The 25,224-nt window shown below is 39.1% G+C and overlaps 1 protein-coding gene across 6 annotated transcripts in view; it reads right to left on the reverse strand.

Moving 5' to 3' along the window:
• Positions 1–1,248: 1,248 nt before the first annotated feature.
• The window catches only part of LOC132543290 (uncharacterized), a 50,016-nt gene continuing 26,040 nt past the window's right edge, over positions 1,249–25,224 (reverse strand). For 3 of the 6 annotated variants that reach the window (XM_060206778.1, XM_060206776.1, XM_060206774.1), the window contains 2 exons: positions 12,087–12,308; positions 1,249–3,114 (listed from right to left, as the gene is read on the reverse strand). In XM_060206778.1, the coding sequence (XP_060062761.1) occupies positions 1,677–3,008 (1,332 nt within the window). In that variant the 5' untranslated portion in view covers positions 3,009–3,114; positions 12,087–12,308 and the 3' untranslated portion in view covers positions 1,249–1,676. Of the gene's footprint in view, positions 3,115–4,612; positions 4,735–12,086; positions 12,309–13,510; positions 13,590–25,224 lie in introns of those variants that run through there. The other 3 variants (XM_060206775.1, XM_060206777.1, XM_060206780.1) reach the window with 3 other exon arrangements.

A 25,224-nucleotide genomic window follows, 5' to 3' on the forward strand; every position in this document is an offset into this window, starting at 1 on the left:
CTGGGAATATATATAAACAAAAAAAAAAAAAAAACGTAAACATTTATTCTCATTGACGTTCTAATTCACACAAGAGACCTAAAAGTTTGGATAAGCAGCATCAAGAAGAGACACCACTGCTGGACTCGAAAACAAACGGGACGACCGGACTGGACATTAACAGTACACTGATATACTGGTCTATATACATGGTTTCCTACCTTCATGCTTTATGGCACGTATCCAGATCCGTCTTTCATTTTCCGAATACGGGTCTTTATCAATTTCACTAATATAGCTGTCTCCTTGACAATAACGTACTCAATACGTCGTATCATATTTAGTATTTGCGCCATTTACATACGTCGATCATATTCTACAAGGAATCATTATACATGTGTACATTGAACTGCTAAGTCCAGGTGTAACCTGCTGACTAACATCATTTTAGTAGACTTATGGTTCTATGTATTTTTGAGTTTTTTTAATATGTGGAATTGGACTTAATTAATGTAGATATACATGTATGTAATTTACAATAACGATGAGCATATATGTATCTTAACACAAAGTCTAAATTCACGCAAACGTGGTATAAACCGATCACGACGCTACGTGGTTTACACGAATCACGGTACCACGTTGTATAGACCAAACACAGCGCCATGTGATATTAACCGATAACGCCGCTGCGTGATGTACATTTATGACGGTGCCGTGTGATATAAACCAATCACAACGCCACGTGGTAGGCTACAAACGCGCCACTGTTGTACAACAATGATGGCGGTGTGGTATACATCAATAACGTTGCTACGTGCACCACGTTGTATGCTACACTTAAATTCGGTATTATGCTATATATATGACGCACCAAACACGGCGTCACGTGGTATACACTACAACACGGCACTACTTGGTAAACTCAAAAACCGGCACCACGTGCTATACATAATCATCAAATACGTCACCACGAGGTATTCGGAAACTGACAAAGCATCTGGTGTTATAAAACAGTGCCAGCTTGTAGCAGTATTACGATGTATAAACCATTCGACTACTAAAAATACCTAATAAAATCATCTCTTCGAACATACCTCGAAATTCTTGTTTCCGTTTCATGGTAATACCTAGAGTGGTTCCGCATGCTTCCGTGACTCAGTCAAGCCTGACTATCGATTCGAAGGTGGCCAACACCAGAAGGCCATTTGTTATAAAGCGAACGATATTGGAATACGCGTCCGAGCACCAACACAACAAATAACAACATATTTTCTACTTGGTTTTATTTAATGGATATCGAAGACTCCAGAATGAACGTGATCCTCAATAACAGTTATTCAATCGCGGCGAATGTCAAATACACAACTGTTCACAAGTGTTATCAATGCCACAGAAAGCTGATAATGGCACATAATTGTCTTAAAATATTCCTGTCAGACCGACTCAACATTCAATCAATTTAAAGGAAAACATCAAGTGTATGTGTACCATTAGATGTACTTCCGGTTGCGTCGGGCGCAAAGCCATCCACATATTCACATTGGTTTATATATAGATTTGTGAAAAAATCTATATCAGAAATTGCACAAATTTTACATCACATTTTCTTTGAAAAGAATTGTGTCATCCCTTCCTTTAAGGATACAGGAAAATTAACACCAATATTATGAGTGAACTTCATGACTAGGCCATGTTTATGGTATATCGACGGCGTTGTTCGTAATGTGATCCCTTTGAAGTCGTTTACGCCGATGCTTTCTTGAATTAAGAACCACCAGCTGGTCCGAAAATATCATGTTTCCATACATTACAGTAGCCTGAGTGTTATCATTAAGTATATCTGAAGGGGTTTCCGAAAGACAACTGTCGGAACTTCTCGCCGAACTGTTCATGTGTGCTAAAGTGTATGACGTCCACGTGTTAATGTCGCGGTCGTATCGGACCTCAATATCATCTGAAAAACTGGTGGTGTCACTTTTATCCAGACTTCCCAAATCCATATTATACTCGGATGATTCCGTGAGGTCGGTGCAGTCGGATGACGCCGACATGTTTTCCAGCTCGTTCTCCATCAGGCGTTCGTACATTCCGTCGTAGTCTTCCGTACTATATGAACCATGCTCGCTCGAGCTGTCAACATTGACAATTTTAGAGTTTAATAAATCGTACGGTATGCCTCCCCCTATTGCACCGCTACTGCTGGCCGCCGCCCCGAAATCAAGTAACGTAGCTATTCCATTGTCCGGCGTGCTGTCAACCGATATCTCAGGTTTGCACAAAGCGTCTTCTCCCGAAGATTTTGAATCAGGGGTAATATCTATTTCTGGTTTGTGATGTGTTGTTTCTTCCTCAACAACATCATGCTTAATTTGCGCGAAACACTTAGCCACGGGTACAGGTATACATGTCTGGACAGATATCCCACTGTTGTCGGTCATATCCGTATTCACCGACAAGGAACGCTTTGGAGCCTGGTGGGGGACACTACAGATAGGATCGTGCTGTAGCAGATCCTGTAAAGGCGCGCCTGCGTAATCACCCATATCCGTGCCTAAGGAGAAAGAACGCTTTGGTGTCCGTTCGGCGTTACTGGAAATATTTAAAGGGTCAGAAAACACTAATGACCTTCCCCATCTCGATCGGTGCTCACCTGGGCTGATTTGTAAGTAAGAGAGGTCAAGGTCAGGAGATGCGTCGCACGCTCTCGTGTCCTCTACACGGAGAAGGTCACGTTTAACGTCATCACCGATTACACTTGTTTTCTTTGGAATATTGCACGGTGAACGTGCAGTCTTTGTTGACAGAGATTTTTCCTCACGTCGCCACTTGGTGCCGTACGTTTTGTCAATTTTTGCAGTAACAGAGTCTATCTGTTCAACTAATGTCTTTAGATCGCTGACCACTTGTTGAAGGTTACCTTGAAGATTTTCTAAATTGAGTACCATTTTTTTCACCATATCTTTTACCTGTTTGTCACGTGATTGTACGTGAATATTCTGCTGGGTCTGCGCATGTCCGAACATCATTCACACAAAGATTTGTTGTGACCCCACTGTTTCCTGCAATGTCTATTGGACTGCAACACACCATGTCTGTTGTGATCACTCCACGGACAAAACGTAGAACAGTGATCTGAAACATTCAAATAAAACAATGCCATCAGCTCTTTTGTAATAATTTTGTTTCTGGACTTCTCTCAGTTTTTTTATGTAATGAAAAGAACGAGAAATATCTTTCCAAAATGCGTCTCTGAAATAAATGAAACAATCAGGCTAGTCGTTAAATATGAGTAGTCCGTACTTAATATATATTTGATCAAAATACAATCTTAAAAAGAGACATTAAATTCCATCCATGTCCATAAATTCAGAAAACTGAGGAAATTTTCTGAGAATGGATTAAGAAGGTCGGTGAAGAACTGTTTGTGCTATGTTTTATACTCTGGTACAAAGTAGACTGGATCGACCAAAAATAACCGTCTGACGTCATCAAACCAGACGCCGTCGCGTCTCGGTCAGGAACATCCGAGAACATTATGGCTTGCACGTACAACATAATTCGAGCGTTGGTTCCTAAATGGAATCTGCATTTGTATAAATTAATTTTTACGCCAAGAGAACATCAAATTATAACAAGAAGCTTTGTTTCTATAGTAACATATCACGTGTTTTTTCCTCATCCGATAAAACCCCGAAGGAAAGAGATAACAACGAGCTCTCTGTTTACTGTGGTAAAATAATGCCAGTCACATTCAATATGATATTCTCGTTTCATACGTATGGATAGCCATTTGAATGTCATTATAACGTTTCATTTCCATTGTTTGCTTTGATAATAAAGCTCTTGTTATCAATGATTAGTATGTATAACGCTGCTTCAGGGTTTGTTATACATCAATAATAGGTGTTTCTGATTGTTTGAAACAAATTAAGATGTGTCAATCTTTTTAAAATCTCATCTGTATTTGAAACAAGAGGCCCATGGGCCTTGACGGTCATTTGTCTACAAAAATTCTAAAATAAATTCTTCAAAAAATTCTACTTTAAATGAAATCTTACTAAGAAGCTGCTTTCCATGATGTATATGGTAGTTTTGGTGAGGAGTTGAAAGTAAAGTTGGATCTCAATCCAATTGGTGAAACTTGAGAAGAAGTTTGAAATAGGTGTGGCACAGGGAAACCAAGATTGCACAATCACGTAACAAAATGGCCTCCCATGGCTCCCCATAACGAAGCTTTTGCAAGGTAAAAAACCATTTTGTTGGCTACCTTTCCTTATCATTCCTACTAATTTTTAGCTCAATGGCACCAGTGAATCTTGAGAAGAAGCTTAAAATATGTTTGAAAAATAACAACACTTGGTCAAGACCATCTCAGGATCATTTCATGCAAGCTGGAGTTCAATCCCACTCGTGAAACGTGCGAAGAAGTTTGAAATAGTCGTTGCACAAGAAAACCATGAATGCGCAATCATTTTTCAAAATGGCCTCCCCTGGCTGCCGTAACAAATCTTTGTTATATACATTTCATCAACATTCCCACCATCTTTTAGCTCAATGGCACCAGTGGAACTGGAGGAGAAGTTTGAAATATGTTTTTCAAAATGGCGGCCATCTTGGATTTCAGACATACCTGAAAAATAACAACACTTGGTCAGCACCATCTCAGGAGCTTGAGAAGAAGTTTGAAACGTTAAAAGTTTACGCACGGCGGACGACGATGGACGAAGCACGATGCCCTTCGGGTCAGATGACCTAATAAAAAAGAAAGATATCGAATACATATTACACAGTTCTCAACTTTTTACCGCACAAATGTTTTGTAACACAATTACATAATGTCAATAATAACTATAAAAAACACACATTATATTTTGAAAAAAACCACGATAATTCAACGTTTTACTGACAATAATGAAACCTCAAATTGTTTGAAATCAACTTCATTGTGGTCAAAAATCTGTAAATTTTTAATCTCGCCTAACAATTTATGGATCCTTAATCCCACCAATCCCTTCACGGATCCTCAAACTCACCAATCCCTCCACGGATCCTCAATCGCACCAATCCCTTCACGGATCCTCAAACTCACCAATCCCTTCACGGATCCTTAATCCCACCAATCCCTTCACGGATCCTTAATCCCACCAATCCCTTCACGGATCCTTAATCCCACCAATCCCTTCACGGATCCTTAATCCCACCAATCCCTTCACGGATCCTTAAACCCACCAATAACTTCACGGATCCTTAAACCCACCAATAACTTCACGGATCCTTAAACCCACCAACCCCTTCACGGATCCTTAAACCCACCAACCCCTTCACGGATTCTTAATACTGGAAACCTTTTAAAGTACCCCTAACCATGCCTTTCCATTCTATATCTTTACGGATCATCGAAGTCGTGTATATGTTCTAGCACACTTAGAACTGACGCTCCGAGACCAGAAGACTCCGCTAGGATAAACCCTGATATTCTTTTTTGATTTGTAGAAACATTAACTCAATTTTATCCTAATAGACACGAAAACAAACAACAGGTTCCGGTCCACATTTCAACGACGTCAACTTGATTTTTATTTATCGATTCTGCTACCATCCTAAAAAGAATTGATTGTACAATACTAGTTGTATTTCGCCTTGTCGCGATATTTAATCTGCGCATCTTTCTCATTTTCTTCTTTGAAAAATGCTATTTGCCTTTGCAAATGCGACACATTGCTATGAATCATGTGGTACCGTCAAGTGTCAATACACTATCATCTACCAGGTCCATCCTATGTCATAAAACAAATATGATGAGTCGACGCAAATAAATTGAAAAAAAATAAGATAATAAAGTTCGTTTTATGTGGAAGGGAAACGCTGAGTCATCACTTCCAATGACGAGAGAAGCTCTACTAAATGACAGCTGAGTATTGGCCGAAATCCTAACATGACCACTGTAACTATATCCCCGCAAATTCTTTATTGAAACACGTATTACTCATCAAACACTAACGTTTCTAGCTCTGCTGTTCAGTATCGCTTGGAGCACGTTATGTTTGGTGGGAAACACTATCCAAATACGGACTAATGTAACTAGGAAAACCATGCTGTTGTCAAGGAAGCCACATTGTGTATCTATTTTTGCTAAGAGGGTAAACAAAACGTGATACATTTGTGATCCAAATACACCAATGATGAAGATTTTGCCCATCAACTAGTAATTTTTATTTGATACACAGCCGTCGTTGAATGCCATTCCCACAAGCACGCGCGGGGAATGATGATATAAGGATTTTTCCTCACTACTATTGATTATATAGCTTTTTATTGATGATGTAATTTTCGTACTTTTATGCGGAGCGGTGATTTCCAGTCATTGCATCGAAGTTCGAAATATTCTTGTTCGAACACAAATGAAGCGTGTGTTAAATAAGTTGGTTCTCCATCATATAATACCCGTGTACATTTCTGGTTTATAATTCGATGTATAAAAAAAGTGTTGTAAACAATTCTTACCAGGTTACAGCGTAAAATAGTAGAACTCAACGTAAAGCTCTATTCAATATGGCGTCGTCTTACCATCAACTTTTTACCCGAACATTTTTTTTCATATCGCTTTATTTTATGTTTAGATCATTTAATACATTATGCATACTTTATAAGGTAAACAAATTCTTAACGTTGGGTCGTTGATGTTGACATCAGTGCTAACGCCGACCGACAAATAGCATGATAGTCTCGCTATCTCTCTTCAATCGAGACAAAAACATTGGTAGTTAAACAACAGACCTTTATTTTAAGCAATTCTTCTTTGTTTGATTTCTTCAAATTTACTTTAAAAATAAGAAATTAATTACAAGTTTGTACTACACTGAGGCCTACATGTAACTGTATTGGAAGTCCAAATATGAACCGCTTACCTTGAACGCCTAAGGCGCTTTGGAAAGCTATCAGTAGGGAACAGACGCGTTGCTCGGCTGTTTTCCTGTCACGCAAACTTTCAGGTATAATCCATAGGAACAACATCAATCATTAAAGGCAGTTAATTAACAGTTGTGCCAAACTTTTCATCTTTTATCGCCATAAAAGTGCGTTTTAAGCACTGTGATTATGACTGTGTTTTAATTAGTCAAAACCACGGTGGCGTATTTGTGAAATTTTAAAACATAGCGCCGTTCAATTATTCTTCTTGTAAAATTCATTGTATTTTTTAACAATTAACAATTTATGGAAAAAATGTGGAACACAAATACTGAATTGTTTAATTAACATTGTATAATCATAATGTCACACTACGGAGGGAGATCTGCTAAACATCAAACAAATGGAAAACCAGTCGTTCAGTTACTTGTATTTGTTGAAAATGCTCATGGAAACAGGATTAAATAATACCATAACAACAGAAGGTTTGAATTCAAATTCAAGCGAATGAAAACTTCAAAATTTAAACATGTACTTTCGATTTAATGTATTATTATTATTACTACTAGATTCTTAACGGCCCGTCAACACATGAAAGGTCATTAGGACCATCAACCGGTAAAACACACAGCGATCCAAAAAGGAAATAACATCAAACAAAATAAAAGGACGATTTAATGTAAAGCGTTATACACCATCATGTTTTTAATGTGAATTTATATTTTCAAAGAGATTTCTCGTATCTCATATTCATATCTAAACTAAATCCGGTTTGTAGCAATACCTAAAACTCGAAAACCGTGAACTAAAGAGAGATTTACAAGGACCAAATGCACAAAGAGATTACGACCATGTGTTCTGGAATGGTAAGCATCTTTTGCCTCTTGGTCAATACAAGTAAGTAAAGTAACGTTCTCAAATGAGAAAAAGGTTTACGACAATTAACCATTAAGACACATTAACATATATATTCATAAGACATTATGATGGTTAAAATGTACAATTCACATATCTAGAAGGAGACTGGGTGTGTCATCAGTTGAACAATCAGTGTCATTTGAGACGTTGCCCCATTCATTGCAATAGCTAGTGAGTGCCTTACTGAATATTATACGGGATGCCTTCTCTCTATCAGACCCTCACATCCTCAATTTCAACTGATATCTACAGCTGATACCTTCTAATTACATGTACTTCGGATCACTCTTGTCTCCTTCCTTCCTCAGATTTTTATAACAAAAATCATTCTCCGTCTCTCGTGTACCTTGCAGCTGAAAACGTTAACCCTTAAACACCTTCCCGACCCTACAGCTGTGTACCCAATCCAGGATACATTAAATGTGTAACATAAAAAAAAATTGTCACACTCCACGATGAATAGGGTTTTGTCTTCAGTCTTTAGAAACGGTGGTGTTCGGAAGTGCCTAGTATTACATGGCGTATCACACTATGTAATGTGTTAATTATAGGACCGTCCGACAAGCGCTGCACTTTCGTTCTCCCTTTTTACCAGACAATACATATCCATCTCCTGGTAGCTGTCAACTCCTCCTTTACCAAGCAGTACATGTCAACGTTATCTTTGTCAGTAAAGGAGTTACTCTAGGCCTACGTCACCACTAGAGTGCATGAAAAAAACCGTAAATGTCCAATTTAGCAAAGTCAATGAAATACCATTTTTCCCGTCTCTACTCTCTTCGCTGTTGTACGGTGAAAATGAAGTGATATATATATATATCATCATCAATAAAAATATTGCCTGTCAGTAAGTGTGATATCAGTGATTCTTGGCACTGTAAGTCAAGTACATTAACACGTCAGGCATCGCTGTCAGTGGAAGCTTACAAGACTACAAGTACATGTCATAGATCGCTGTAAGCTTACTACAAGTACATGTCATAGATCGCTGTAAGCTTACTACAAGTACATGTCATAGATCACTGTACGCTTACTACAAGTACATGTCATAGATCGCTGTACGCTTACAAGTACATGTCATAGATCGCTGTACGCTTACTACAAAAACATGTCATACACTGCTGTAAGCTTACTACAAAATCATGTCATACATCGATGTAACCTTACTACAAGTACATGTCATACATCGCTGAACGCTTACTACAAAACATGTCATAGATCGCTGTACGCTTACTACAAGTACATGTCATAGATCGCTGTACGCTTACTACAAGTACATGTCATAGATCGCTGTACGCTTACTACAAGTACATGTCATAGATCGCTGTACGCTTACTACAAAAACATGTCATAGATCGCTGTACGCTTACTACAAGTACATGTCATACATCGCTGTAAGCTTACTACAAGTACATGTCATACATCGCTGTACGCTTACTACAAAACATGTCATAGATCGCTGTACGCTTACTAAAAGTACATGTCATAGATCGCTGTACGCTTACTACAAGTACATGTCATAGATCGCTGTACGCTTACTACAAAAAACATGTCATAGATCACTGTACGCTTACTACAAGTACATGTCATACATCGCTGTAAGCTTACTACAAGTACATGTCATACATCGCTGTACGCTTACTACAAGTACATGTCATAGATCGCTGTACGCTTACTACAAAAAACATGTCATAGATCGCTGTACGCTTACTACAAGTACATGTCATACATCGCTGTAAGCTTACTACAAGTACATGTCATAGATCGCTGTACGCTTACTACAAGTACATGTCATACATCGCTGTACGCTTACTACAAAAACATGTCATAGATCGTTGTACGCTTACTACAAAAACATGTCATAGATCGCTGTACGCTTACTACAAGTACATGTCATAGATCGCTGTACGCTTACTACAAATACATGTGATATATTGCTGTAAGCTCACTACAAATACATGTCATACATTTTGTAAGCTTTCTAAAAGTACATGTCATGAATCGCTGTAAGTTTACTACAAATACATGGGATATATTGCTGTAAGCTCACTACAAGCACATGTCATACATCGCTGTAAGCGTACTACAAATAAATGTATTACATCGCTGTAAGCGTACTACAAGCACATGCCATGAATCACTATATGCGTACAACAAGAAAAGTAATGCATCGCTTTAAATTCACAATCAGTAAATGCCAGCTTTCTACCAGTAAATGTCATGAACCACTACTAACAATTTGTACTTTACACTAAACACTCACAACTCTCAAAATACCGTACTGCAAATACTTAATACCGTACTGCAAATACTTGACATCACTACCGATGAGAGCTGACGACCAGTAGTGTGAGGTGGATTTTACTAGAAATCCTGATATATTATGCGTGTTTGATGTTTTACAAGTCCTGTTAATGACTCAAACCTTCAAGATGACAGCCGGTAGTATGACATATGAAACATGCCTATAACTAATTATACCTGTAAAACATGATACTATTGCGGCCAGGATGAGTCAGTGTGCAAACAACACAGATTGAGAATGGAATTAGCGCTGGGACAGCGAAGCTCCAAACAAAGATAGTTGTTCACAGCATGTCACAGCTAAACAACCACGAACCGATTTGTTGACAATGAGATATAGAACCGAATAATGACATCTGTTAATAATTAATCTAGGTCAGGAAAATATGCTCACAGACTGATGACTTTTACAAGGAAGGTTAAACTTTGACACTCAGAGACGTTCACGGGAGTGATGTCCAATAGAGGGAGGTATACACTGAAATTCAGAGATGTTTACAGGAGGGAGGCAATAAACGATAATCAGAGATGTTTACAGGAGGGAGACAAAATAAAGACACTCAGAAATGTTTACAGGAGAGAGGCACAACAACGAGAACCAGAGATGTTTACAGGAGAGAGGCAAAACAACGACACCAGAGATGTTTACAGGAGGGAGATAAAATAACGACACTCAGAATTGTTTACAGGAGAGAGGCAAAACAACGAGAACCAGAGATGTTTACAGGAGAGAGGCAAAACAACGACATCAGAGATGTTTACAGGAGGGAGATAAAATAACGACACTCAGAAATGTTTACAGGAGAGAGGCAAAACAACGAGAACCAGATATGTTTACAGCAGGGAGGCAAAACAACGACAACCAAGGATGTTTACAGCAGGGAGGCAAATCAAAGACAACCAAGGATGTTTACAGGAGAGAGGCAAAACAACAATCAGAGATGTTTACAGGAGGGAGGCAAAAGAACAATCAGAGATGTTTACAAGAGAGAGGCAAAATACAACAATCAGAGATGTTTCCAGGAGAGAGGCAAAACATGACAAACAAAGATGTTTCCAGGAGGGAGACAAAACAACGACAATCAGAGATGTTTCAAGGAGGGAGACAAAACAACGTCAACCAAAGGTGTTTACAAGAGGGAGATAAAATAACGACACTCAGAAATGTTTACAGGAGAGAGGCAAAACAACGAGAACCAGAGATGTTTACAGCAGGGAGGCAAAACAACGACAACCAAGGATGTTTACAGCAGGGAGGCAAAACAAAGACAACCAAGGATGTTTACGGGAGAGAGGCAAAACAACAATCAGAGATGTTTACAGGAGGGAGGCAAAAGAACAATCAGAGATGTTTACAAGAGAGAGGCAAAACATGACAAACAAAGATGTTTCCAGGAGGGAGACAAAACAACGACAATCAGAGATGTTTCAAGGAGGGAGACAAAACAACGTCAACCAAAGGTGTTTACAAGAGGGAGGCAAAGCATGACAATCAGAGATGTTGCTGGAGGGAACCAAAACAATAACAACCAAAGATTTTTACAGGAGGGAGGCAAAACAACGACAACCAGAGATGTTTCCAGGAGGGAGGCAAAATAACGACAACCAGAGATGTTTACAGGAGAGAGGCAAAACAACGCCAATCACAGATGTTTACAGGCGAATGGTGGAAGAAGGAAGCTATACAATCGCCTGTAAAATATCTAAGTAATGTGATAAAATGAATCATATATTCGTCTCTATTTTATGAGAGTTTTATGAAACGATTCTTACCCACAGTTATTTGACTCGTTTTGTAGATTACACTATGACCTGTAAATACATGTATGTACCATTCTCTATTCAATGACAATAGGCGGATACAGATGATGGTTTCAAATCACTCGTCTAACAAACTTAATTCTCAATGCCAAAACAAGAGCTACTAAAGACAAAAACATACTGTCTTGTGTTTTAATCGTGACGACACTTACCCATAAACAATGGAGACGGTCCTTTACACAGGTACATAAGCTATGATGCAGCATGTAGGGTTCGTTTCTGCGGTGCCCTCGAAACCTCTCATCCTTTTTATCCGACACGGAATGCCCCTTTTCATTTCCAGGGCCCCAGCCTCCGTATCGGATTTTTTCTGGAGATCACATTAAATTCCACTTTCTAAGGACAATCATCGTCGGCCGCACCAGTGTTCCTCCCTGTGAAAAAGGACGTAATTAGTTTTGACCTGTGAAACCTTCGATGGTAGCTGATCATACATGTATGCTGATTGAGAAGTAATTTCGGAAGACCTTTCCGTCCCGAATCCAAACTATCACGCAGTGTACGTTGTAATCATTGTACGTACACGACCCCTCACGTTACGCTTTTTCCAATCAAAAACAGGTGCATCCATCATTCCCAATATGACATTTTCTCATCCTTTTTACATTAAAGTCAAATGAGCACAGTGCTTTTCCATGTTAAGTAGACTACCGCGCAAAGGAAGCTTCCCGTGTTCGCGGATCAATCGTTGAGCGGTCCAGGAGTCTGGAGTGTAAGATATATCGTGCACTTTAGATAAATTTCTCTCTCAACTGCTGAATAAACTTACAAACAAAACCTGATCCTGACTCACATGGTACTGCACGCGATCATTGTCACGTGATTACTCTTGGATAAGTGCATAATAATGCCGGAGTCGGAGCAGATCCATGAATACGAGACAGATAAGGCAACGAAACGGTGTAATATGCATTGTATATTTCACACTGAAATAGAATCAGATAAACGAATGTCATTACAACTTGGCCACAGCTGGCGAAATATGTATTATGTGTCCTCGTTCTGTACATGTACATTACGGCGATAAACAGAAATATGTCCAGAAAAACAACAGCGTCCACCTGCAGCGGAACAGGAAATGAGGTTTTAAATCGTACACCGGAACTGAGAATGAAATATTAGTAAGAAGAAATGGTCCGTTAGCACGAGATCTGTTGGGAAGCCATTTTGGTATGAATACCACCTTAAATAACAAAGTACATTCACGTTTAATTTACCTGCAGAAATGATGAGCCTCTTGTGTGTTGTAAATAAGTAAGTCATCAAATTTTAAGACAACTAATTTCTACATGTATATTATGTATGTTGCCATATTTCTGTACTCTTTGTTGACGTTTCTCGTTTCTGTATACGTTTATACCAGGTCAGCTGTATGTCAATGTTTTCCCTGTTATTGTCTTGAATCAGTAATTTACAAGGTATACAGCCGAAGTTACTAGGATTGATCACAAACTCCATTGTCCCCAAACAGATAAAAAAATAATTAACCTATCCTATATTGAATTATTCTCAGTCGTATCAAAGTATATCTAGTTATCGATTTAATCAGTCGTCCGTCTGACCACATACTACTTACCGTGTACGTATTTGTCCGTGATACTGGGACCAATTAATACATATTACTTATTGTCACATCATCAGCAGTCACGACTGGTCTTTAAAAAGGAACAGAAAATTCCTTCCTTTTTGCCTCTCCGTTTGTGCCCCTCCCTTCGCCCCTCCCGTCGGATCCTTCCTGATCTCGGAATGTGTCGTGAACATCCACGTAACACAACTACTTCTCACATCCACAATATTAACCTTCAATACACAGTCGCAGTTTCTCCAATAATTCCGTTGTAATCATCTCGTTTGAACATGTTTGAAGTCGGAGGCGTGACGTCCTCCGCATTATTTATGAATGAAAACACATGGAGCGACGAGCTAAATTATTAACTGCCGTTTGTTTGATGTAAAATCTTACACACTGCTGGAGGAATTAAACTTCAAACAATCCACTACAGGTTCCAGGTGAGTGACGAAGACTTGCCTAGTCAACTTAAATACTAATAAATTACGTTATAAAATCGATATTCATTCGAAATCAATACACAATATAAGCGATGCCTCTGCTATACCATAACTGCTAATTAGACTTCAAATGAATGTACTTCATTTCAAAGTGACGATGAATTTCTCAGAAACATCCATTAAGATATAATGTCGACCCTTCAACAAGCTGTCCTTACTCGTGTATGGGCGATCGAAACACCGGTAGCTTTTCTTACCCCAAAGAAACTACACACAGCTTTTCTACTAATACCGCTTAGCGACTTCACCAGCGGAGCACAGTGAAAACCCTATCGCTGTCTGGCTGGGCATTGGGTTTCGTTTAATTTAGATCTGTTTTTTATTCTGTTCAATGGGTATTTAATTTGGCAAATGGTGCTGTTTGTTTTCTTTACTTATTGCATTACTTATGTGTTTATCAGCTGTTTAAATGTTTAGTCTTTGTAATCAGGAGACCTGATAGCCTTATAAAGGACTGCGATACACATGTACGTGTATTACACAACGTGCTATTTTACAAAGTAGTGCTGTGCAACGTACGAGATGTTAAATCGCTATTCAGAGCTAGATCTGCTGTGCGATCCAGCTCAAACTCGAATAATGTGAAGAAAAAAAATTAGTCAAAACCGGAAGTGACACGATGCATTGCATCCGGTCTAGACTGAATCATGAACGTCATGACTACAATATAAACGTATTCGATCAATTAATTTTATTGAGCTAAATTATCAAAATGTAATTATATTGATAACGAAAACGTATAAGGAGTAGTGTACATGGTGTGCACAGGTAGGCGTTTGTAATTGTGACGTCATTTAAAAAATGACAACGACTAAACACTTTTGAGTTATATTAAGACTGATGTATTGGGACAACGAAGGCAGCCATGCTTTTATTATGCGGGCTAGTAAATATACACGTCAGTACAACACAGGATTAGAGACGGACTTTTGTAAAATTGGAATTATTTCTCCGGAATAAAATTACGATATATGTGTTGTATTACTTTATTTCAGTAAAAATCCATGTTTTATATGCATACTAATTTTCCAAATCTATCAAGAAGTTAAATAGCCGAGACAATTTCATCTAAAACGACGTTAGGGATGGGAAAATGACGTCATATTTTAAACAGAATGACACGACACGGAAATATTTTGTCGTCGATTTCAACCAATACTGATACAACAGTCCGTATTGAGCACCGAGGATAAATGGTTAAATAAAACCCACACATAAACAAACAAACAAACAAATTACTTTTGAGGATAATATCCAGGACCAAATTTTAACCGCCTCAATTGCAAGCAGTGAATATTACCAGTTTACCAGTATATATGCTTTTCTTGACATACAATAGAATATCAACACAAATCTCATTACGTTGTCCAGTCTACACCAGAACTGTGACGTCATACTTTTGTTGTCAAAACTGCTAGCTTTTTTTTCAGCGTCTTTCCCCCCATTTCCGTTGATGAGCGGACACACTTTACACACATATCTTCTACAGTATAGACACTGAAATCTTTGGGTTGAAAGAACGTAATTTCTCTGGTGTTCATATTTTGACTGTCTATCTATTCTCCACACACCGAAAGATAATTACGTTGCTTCAGGGAACTATTTTTGGCTCAGTTATTGGTCCAGGGTTATGACAATTCCAGGGACGTTACGTATAGAATGTCCAAAGGACCAGGAAATGGACCTCCGGCCCCCAACTAATCAAGAGAAGTGTGCTGTAGCATCAGGATTGGTCAATGACGAGCCTGAACGAAATAAACTATCAGTAAGCACAGACATCGGGCTGTAGTGGAATCTAGTGAAGAAATAAAGCTACTCATCACACACCGGTAGACACGAGGTCGTGCTCGAGAAAACGGTCCTCTGTAATTTCGAGCACATTTGAGAGCAGTACTTCGTGAGGACATTGTGTGGCAACATTATTATCAATGTCAAGCCATTTTATGGCCACCAGGCGTCGTACCTGTGTTCTTAAATAACCACTCTCTGATACGGTCACATTTTCCTTCATACATGTGTGTTCTGTATTTACTTGTTCATCGTAACTTCTGAAAGATCATAATGTAATGGAAAAGATATAAAAGGAATCACGTGAAGTGAATACCCTTTAGTGTTTTATCTTTCTCTATATATTCGTCTTCAAACTATCTGGGGTAGAAAATACCATCACACACACAGAGGCCGCACGATATCTACATACTGTGTGTAGTTCACGAGGTATTTACCGCGTTACAACCTGACATACAAGACGAAATGACAACTTGTGCATGGAAACTATTATATGTTTACATTATCATGACGCAATAAACACGTTTACATTTACCGTGGCGTAATAAACTCGTTTTCATGATTCTGACTGTTGTAGTGACGTAACGTCAGCACATCTACGGTAAATATTATCCGTATGATTGCCATTGTCATGTAATGACTGTAACGCTGACTTGGCGGTTTTTTATATACATTGTACGTTTGTTTCGTTAACTGAACAGTCGGCGTCAATTTGAGACATATTATCCATTTAATAGGTGGTGGCTACATCAGTGAACAACATACGGGATGCCCGCTACATGCATTTCTCAAGGATGCAGCCATGTCAATACAGACTGTTCATCCGCTTCCTATATTGCCGAGAAAAAATACGTCACTTAAGATCTTCGCATGTGGTTACAATTTTCAATGCTCTATCGACCGAGATATCGTGGCCTTCACATGTTCCTAAATGGTTGAATATGATGTACCGTCAGTAACACAGGTATTTTAACACTCATTTACGATATACATCTAATTTCTGCGGATCTGCTACATGTATAATGCTCAAGTTACACTTTGCGTGATTCAGTGTTAAAGTCACCTACAAAGAAGCTCAAACAGGCTGTGATGCATTGACCTGTAATTACAATTTACCAATAGTACACGCAAGTTAACGTACACCGGAAGCGGATGTCCATCAATTGTATCTTCAGCTGATCAATTAACTCGATACACGACATCCATATATCCGGATTATCCCCTTAATTTTCTAATTAATTACTGCTCATCGCCAAGTGGCATACCATTAAGACTGCCTATAAAATATTTTTAAAGTCTCGTTTAAATCAATGGCGCTCAATTCCAGAAGAGCAATTTGCAACGCGTTGCAATGTTCTGGAATGGAACGAACGCTAATTATGTGGAAAGGCATGTGACCTTGCGCAGCGTGACGGTGTTCTATGGTTACCAGTAACATCTGACACGGCCCACAGAACACACACGGCTAACGATGAGAGTGATATATATTCATAAGGCCATACATTATTATCAGTAAAACATTGATGTGTCTGTATTTCACAAAGAGCCGCACACACACGTGTTACGTTACAAAAGACGCGTTTTTTTTCCTATTCAATATTGATAAGGAATGTGTTGGAGTGTCTGCTCAGAGCGACACGTGACACTGACTGACATTTGTCCTCACAGACGGAACAACATTGAAAAAACACTCCTAACGTGTTTAATTCAGTATACAAACTTAAACGGGTTACATGGATTGGTTTGAGATATTGCATTGTACAATAGATGTATGATAGAAAGCATGCAACATTAACGTAACGAAAGTCACGCGAGAATGTACTGGGACAAACCACCTCGGAGACAAAAGTCTACGTCATGAACCGTGCCTGACACGTGATAACAGGGATATCAGCTCCATATCCAGAGATTCGCATTAAACTATAGCAGAAGAGGTATCTCCTTAGTCTGCCACAAGTGTTGTTTTGTTGAAGACGAATATGATGATAAAACGATAGCAGCAAAGGACATCTAGTCATATAGCATTAGGGTGGTTAGGTGGCGCAGAGGAAACGCAATCGTCTTTCACTTAATATTCCAGGGTTGTATTCCCCGAACGGAACTAGAAAGGTACGGGTCCCTGCCCGACCACTTGGGTTTTTCCATGTACTCTTGTTTTTCTCCCACAATAAACAAGACCCCTCGCGTGATATAACTTGTTTCGTAATTGTTGCAAAAATAGATAGTTTTAATTTAAATAGCATTTCACCTCGATTAGTAACCAAAGAATACAAACCAAACCATACCTTAAAGTCTCTATATCTTCAATATAAACTTTGATTTTAAGACGAGGGATCGCGGCGGTTGACTGGTGTAGACGTTAGACCGTCTTTATCACTAACCCGTTCGAGACCCACGTGGGGCTGGCTTTTCTCGGGGAACTCCGGCTTTCCTCCGCCACCCAAACCTGCCACCTTTATCTTAAATGACCTTGGTTATTAACAGAGCGTAAGACAATAATAAACTATACAAATTGATATTAAACGTGATGATTTTGTCAAAGAAGGGAAACTTTCACTGAAGTTACAGAGTCCTATTCTAATACGCCATCCTGTGGCTTTTGGTATTGGTTTGGCCTCCCTTACCGATACACTATCACATGTCACTCTTCATCATTACGTATTTCGGGAGTCTCCGACGGTTAAATCTGCATACAAAGACGTGTGCCTGATTCCAATATATTCGCATGGGTAACCATATGCCTCTATCCAACAGGTATTCCAGCACAGTCTGATTTGTTCAAGTAATATATACCAAGATTATGTGGTTCGTTTTTAAAACACCTTAGCATGAGGTGTGGCGTCTGTTATTCACCAATAGCATATCTGTGGTTTTCGTGAGAGTATCTCACAGAATTTTTATGCAGCACGTGGCATACTCTTAGGAAACTGCAAGGAATTAACAACGTAGATATATTTCATGTTTATAAATAAATTGTTCAAGGACAGATTCCAAGGTCGAAATTGCGGTACCACCAGCATACATAGTTGCACATACATGTATCTCCAGTGGAGAACAAGCGTGCGTCGATCATTTGATTTGATTTTAGTTTCACCCTATCTACATATAGACAAGTAACATATTGCTTTGGGACTGTTTGTCTCACTTAAATCGACATTGCCAAAACCCTTCTAAATTGTATACCCCTATCTCATTGTATGGAACTGTCTTATTCTTCTGACAGAGCTATTTCAAACCCTAACCTTAATAGTTCAATAGTTATATGTGCTGGCTTTGATTGTCGGTATGAGAAATAAAAGTCGTAAACCGTTTGACGTTATGCAGCTCTGTAGTAACAGATCGACCTGATTACGTAACGGTTAATGGAGGCTTTTATCGAGAAATATTTCATGATTTTAGTCCCTAAAGCACATATTCCTGGCTGATTAACCAAAAACATATATGATCAACTTTTCCCGATTAAACCTCCTCTCCTGCATTGCAAGTGTGACCCCAGACTAGAGGGAGGGCGTGGGGATGATCCGAGGGCCGATAGCTTGAAAGGCATTGGGCATATTATCGTGAATGAAGGCTGTTCTGTCTTAAGCAACGTCAAAGCAAAGTAATCAAATTTGCCACCCCCCCCCCCAAACAAAAAAACAAAAAACCCATGTATCGAGACAAGGAAACGTGCAGTATTTGCTAACACAATCAACACAAATCAATTAAGGCAGGAGATGTTCTTATTCTGGAAGGAACCCACATACATTTACCAGCAGAAACAAAATGGCGTCACATCTGATGTCACTGTAGGATCAGCAGTTGGCACCTTTACCCCAAGTACCCTTATGTAACACCAGTCTAATCCCCAAGCGTCTAAACGACACAGGTTTGTTCAAACATTGACTTGATCTGTCTATATCGTCAGCTTTTATATGAAATAGGGGTCGCAGTTAAACTGCTGTATTGGTTTATATTTAGAATGATTTAGTGCTTTTCACACGTGACAACTGTAAAACTTCCATTTATCGCCCGAATTTAACTATCGCCAATTTCACCGCCGAGCTGGTATAATTCAGTGGAAAAAAATGTTAGCATTTTAAAGCATTGTCTATCGTTATTTAAGGTAACTGATTGATTTATGCGAGTGGACAATGTTTAAGGATTTCCCGACAACTTGAGAATACGTTGGATGTTTTTAAGATTATAAATCACTTTTTATTTACGATGATATTAGGCCTTAATCCAACACGAAAACAGCTGGTAATTATTAGACCGATATAAAGCGGGCCGTCATTATGTCAACAAGCGTTTGCACATGCGCAATGCACTGCAACCAAATATGGCAACTTTGGAGATCAGTCCTTAGATACAACCGACTTTTCAATCATTTTTAGTATCTAAGTGTGGTACATAAATGTAGAATATGTGTTCTAAGTGTGACTGCAGCTTTGATCAAGCCTGGTGTGTTACTAGTTTCCTATTTAGGTGGTCTATTCAAATTGGCCGGGGACAATTCCATCTATTTTGTTTGCTGTTTGTCCGAACTAACCTGCGGTCAAGTCAATATATTCTGATACTGACAACATTTTGAAAAAAAAATCCATGAAAAAATTCCGAATGTTCAGTATTCAGTTCCAGCAGGTTCGTCGAGTATTTACCTCAAATTGTACACATCGAACCAGAACCATATCCAATATTTCATATCTTGTCTTGTTTTGGCCGACATGATGATTCGATCCCATATGCAGTCATTTTGCACTCTATGTCATGACGGCAAAACAAAACAACTTTTTAACGACGTCATCAAGAGTTGTACTAGAATGGACAGGAAATCAAAAGACAGAAATTGTACTATTAACTCAACTTAGCGTTGCTGAAATCGACATAGTTACATTTATTAAAAAGGTTTTGTACATAAATGATCGGATGAAACTTTGTAAACAATTTTAAAAGACATATTTCAGCAAACTTAAACATCAGATACACCCACCATCAGATACATTCACCATCAGATACACCCACCATCAGATACACCCGCCATCAGATACACCCGCCATCAGATACATCCACCATCAGATACACCCATCATCAGATACATTCACCATCATATACATTCACCATCAGATACATTCACCATCAGATACACCCACCATCAGATACACCCACCATCATATACATTCACCATCAGATACACCCACCATCAGATACATTCACCATCAGATACACCCACCATCAGATACACCCACCATCATATACATTCACCATCAGATACATTCACCATCATATACATTCACCATCAGATACACCCACCATCAGATACATTCACCATCAGATACATTCACCATCGGATACACCCACCATCAGATACACCCACCATCAGATACATTCACCATCAGATACATTCACCATCAGATACACCCACCATCAGATACACCCACCATCAGACACACCCACCATCAGATACACCCACCCTCAGATACACCCACCATCAGATACACCCACCATCAGATACATTCACCCTCAGATACACCCACCATCAGATACATCCACCATCAGATACACCCACCATCTGATACACTCGCCATCAGATACACCCACCATCAGATACATTCACCATCAGATACACCCACCATCAGATACACCCACCATCGGATACACCCACCATCGGATACATTCACCATCAGATACACCCACCATCAGATACACCCACCCTCAGATACACCCACCATCAGATACATTCACCATCTGATACACTCGCCATCAGATACACCCACCATCAGATACATTCACCATCAGATACACCCACCCTCAGATACATCCACCATCAGATACACCCACCATCAGATACACCCACCATCAGATACACCCACCATCAGATACACCCACCATCAGATACATTCACCATCAGATACACCCACCATCAGATACATTCACCATCAGATACATTCATCATCAGACACACCCACCATCAGACACACCCACCATCATACACACCCGCCATCAGACACACCCACCATCAGATACATTCACCATCAGACACACCCACCATCAGACACACCCACCATCAGACACACCCACCATCAGACACACCACCATCATATACATTCACCATCAGATACACCCACCATCAGATACACCCACCATCATATACATTCACCATCAGATACATTCACCATCAGATACGTTCATCATCAGACACACCCACCATCAGATACACCAACCATCAGATACACCCACCATCAGATACCCCCACCATCAGATACACCCACCATCAGATACATCCACCTTCAGATACATTCACCATCAGATACACCCACCATCGGATACATTCACCATCAGACACACCCACCATCAGACACACCCGCCATCAGACACACCCACCATCATACACACCCACCATCAGACACACCCACCATCAGACACACCCACCATACAGTATCTGTTCATTGACCCTTTTATTACATCTTTACATACTAATGGCAAATGGAAACTTACATAAAATGTAAAAAAAATATTTCGTTGTTTTGGTATGCGAACACACAAAGTCACACAGGCAGTGTTTTTCTTCATAGCTCTATGGACCATACAAAATGTCAGAACGCTTTTTGAACAAGTTTATGGTTTCTTGTAATTTTTGTTTTTTATTGTTATAGAATAAAACTTGCAGTTACGTATTATCTGTGTGATTACTATTGACATGTACATTTGGTCATTAGCAGCCATCAGTCAGCTCGTTATCATGGCAACCATCGCCAACTAAAATAAAACGGCATTAAATACTCATAAACATCGAAACTTCACCCACTTCAACATGGCTGCTTGGAGGCAATTGATAAGTTATTGATTAATCGGGCAAAACCACCGGTTTGAGTGAAATTTGCACCATTCCGTTAGCTTAAATAAAGTATTGATCTATAAGAACACAGAGTCCGGCAGTCTGTTTCGAAATTTTATGGTGGGGAAAAGTGGCAAATATTTCAACTTTAGTGTACAAACTAACTTGTATCTTGGCTGAGATAATTCTTATAAGGGTTTAAATAAATAGAGTCCACGATGTATCCATCCGGTAGGTGTCGTCTTCGGGCCATATCGTGAAGATGTGATTAGATCAGAAGTAAGTCAGGGAGATGGATAGGTTCGTTACTGTCTTAGCATCGCAACACAGAGATCCGTTGAACTCGCGCAATAATACAATTACTTACATAAACATCCGCCTTCGTTAACTGTGACATTTATCGGGGCCCCTAACCGAATCACGGCCAAACGGATACTCTTCCGCATAGCACTGTCATGTTTGCTGATTAGAAATCTACACTTGTAATTTGCGGTGGAATACTACTGTCAGAGATAATTACAAATAAGGAAGTTTTATATCCATCTGTCTGTCTGTTACTTTAATACAGCACGATCCATGCTCTCTAGAGACCTCAGCAATACACAAAAATAGTCTTAATACAATGAGAATAGAGACAATATAAAGAGACAGATAAGGGATGACCCGCACTCTAAAGACATGCTTCAACCACAGGGGACAGGCACTGGACATGTTTCAATCGAATTGCACTGCTTCAAGACATGTTTCAACCAAGATGTAGAGGCTCCTAACATGATGCAATCACATTGGGTTGATTATAGACAGATGTCAACCAAGATTTAGAGATTTCAGACTTGTTTTAATAAAACTGAGACGACTCTAGACACGTTTCAACCAAGATGTAGAGACTCTCGACATGTCCCATCAATATGGACAGGCTCCAGACATGTTTCAATGAAACAGAGCTATCTCTGGACATGTTTCAACCAAAATGTAGAGGCTTCCGGTATGTTTCAGCTACACTTGCCTGAAGTACTGACGTAAGCCATAATAAAGTTCACATTCGTTTACAGACGTCGGACAAACTGGACACAGCTTAGATATAATGAGAGCAAAATGTCATGATACCGGATCCTAGCCACACATAAATCTCGCCATTTTATGCTATACATCCAAAAATATATTCTTTATTCCTAATACCTAACCATCGGTATTGTACAAATTAGCGGATGTATCTAATGCTCCAAACCTTCAAAGATACCATCAATCTATGCCTAGCTTACTAGTATTACAATGACACTAAGCTGATGAACACGTGTACAACAACACTAGGTGTTATTGAAGAAGATCCTTCCCTAAGCCCTATTTGTCACCGCAAATTTGCCATACTTCACTGACGTGTTTCTTCCTCAACTGGGGTATAACGTGATTTGACAGGCAATACCTCAGATTCAATCCAAAACCATAACGTCAAGTAAAAAATCATCATTTATCATACTTCATTGGGTATTGCGTTCATGTATGATGAACGTGATGACAGATCGTTAATGCAATATAGGCCTACATATCACAAAGGGTTTACCTATCAAAACGGCACTTCAACTTCAGAAACCAGTACCAAGTTTCTCGGGATTTCCTCTGCGAAAACAAATGACAGGAAAGACATACGTGTTCAATTTCTACAAATCATCTGTACATCAAGGTCGCCCGAGCGTTTGGCAGTGTTCGAAGCCGGCGTGTTAGTTTGGATGGGCCCCACTGTTCACGTCAGGGGAAAGTTTGTTCACAAAACCATAATCGGTTATATAGCTATTATTGCTGACATAAAAAGATATTTGGAGATAAAACAGATGTGCCAGGAAGAAGGATAAACAAGTTGATCATTCGATGAGATGTCTTTAGAACAAAATTTCTTCGTACGAGTGCATTGTACAGCCATGTTTACAGGAACAAATAATATTGACATGCCAACAAAATGGTTGTTCTAAATCAAAGTCCACAAAACGATGTCAATATAACATTCCCATAACCAAACTATCGAAACCGTGTGTTGTAAATTTCGCCATCAGCTGCCGCGGAAAGTATGCTAAGTGGGGGAAACCCCTGGAATATGGATTCATGTGACATTTAAAAACGGGGAAGCGGACTGTGATGAGAAAGTCCCTGGGTTATGCCATGGAAATCTTTGATAAACTGAACAGTGTTTTTGCTCCGTCAAATCAAATCATGTCTGCATTGCACCTTTTTTTTTGCATTCATTTCATAATTACTTCATTCGTCCTTTCGGACGTGCCCTTTGCACAGGTATAACAGCAATGAGACTTTATCGATTTTGGCGGGATACACATTTCATGATTGGTATAAAATTTTTATCGAACGGACATTAAGACATATTTAATTAGGATGATTAAATTCTACTGTAGTAGAATAGAATATAAAAAAATATCATGTTATCTCTTAAATATTTTCACCATCATTCTCTGTTCTAAAATGTTCGTGCAGACGACATGATATTGTAAGATGCTTGTAGTCAATTTCACCTCAAATTCTGTTATTAAATAGCCATGTCAATATCAACTGCAATTTTTATTTTTGCCGAAAGCATCGATATCCTAGCCCTCTGATTGGTCAAAAAG

This window comes from Ylistrum balloti, unplaced genomic scaffold (genome assembly GCF_031769215.1).
Source record: "Ylistrum balloti isolate Yb309-2 unplaced genomic scaffold, AGI_CSIRO_Ybal_v1 Utg369752, whole genome shotgun sequence".
Classification (NCBI taxonomy): domain Eukaryota; kingdom Metazoa; phylum Mollusca; class Bivalvia; order Pectinida; family Pectinidae; genus Ylistrum; species Ylistrum balloti.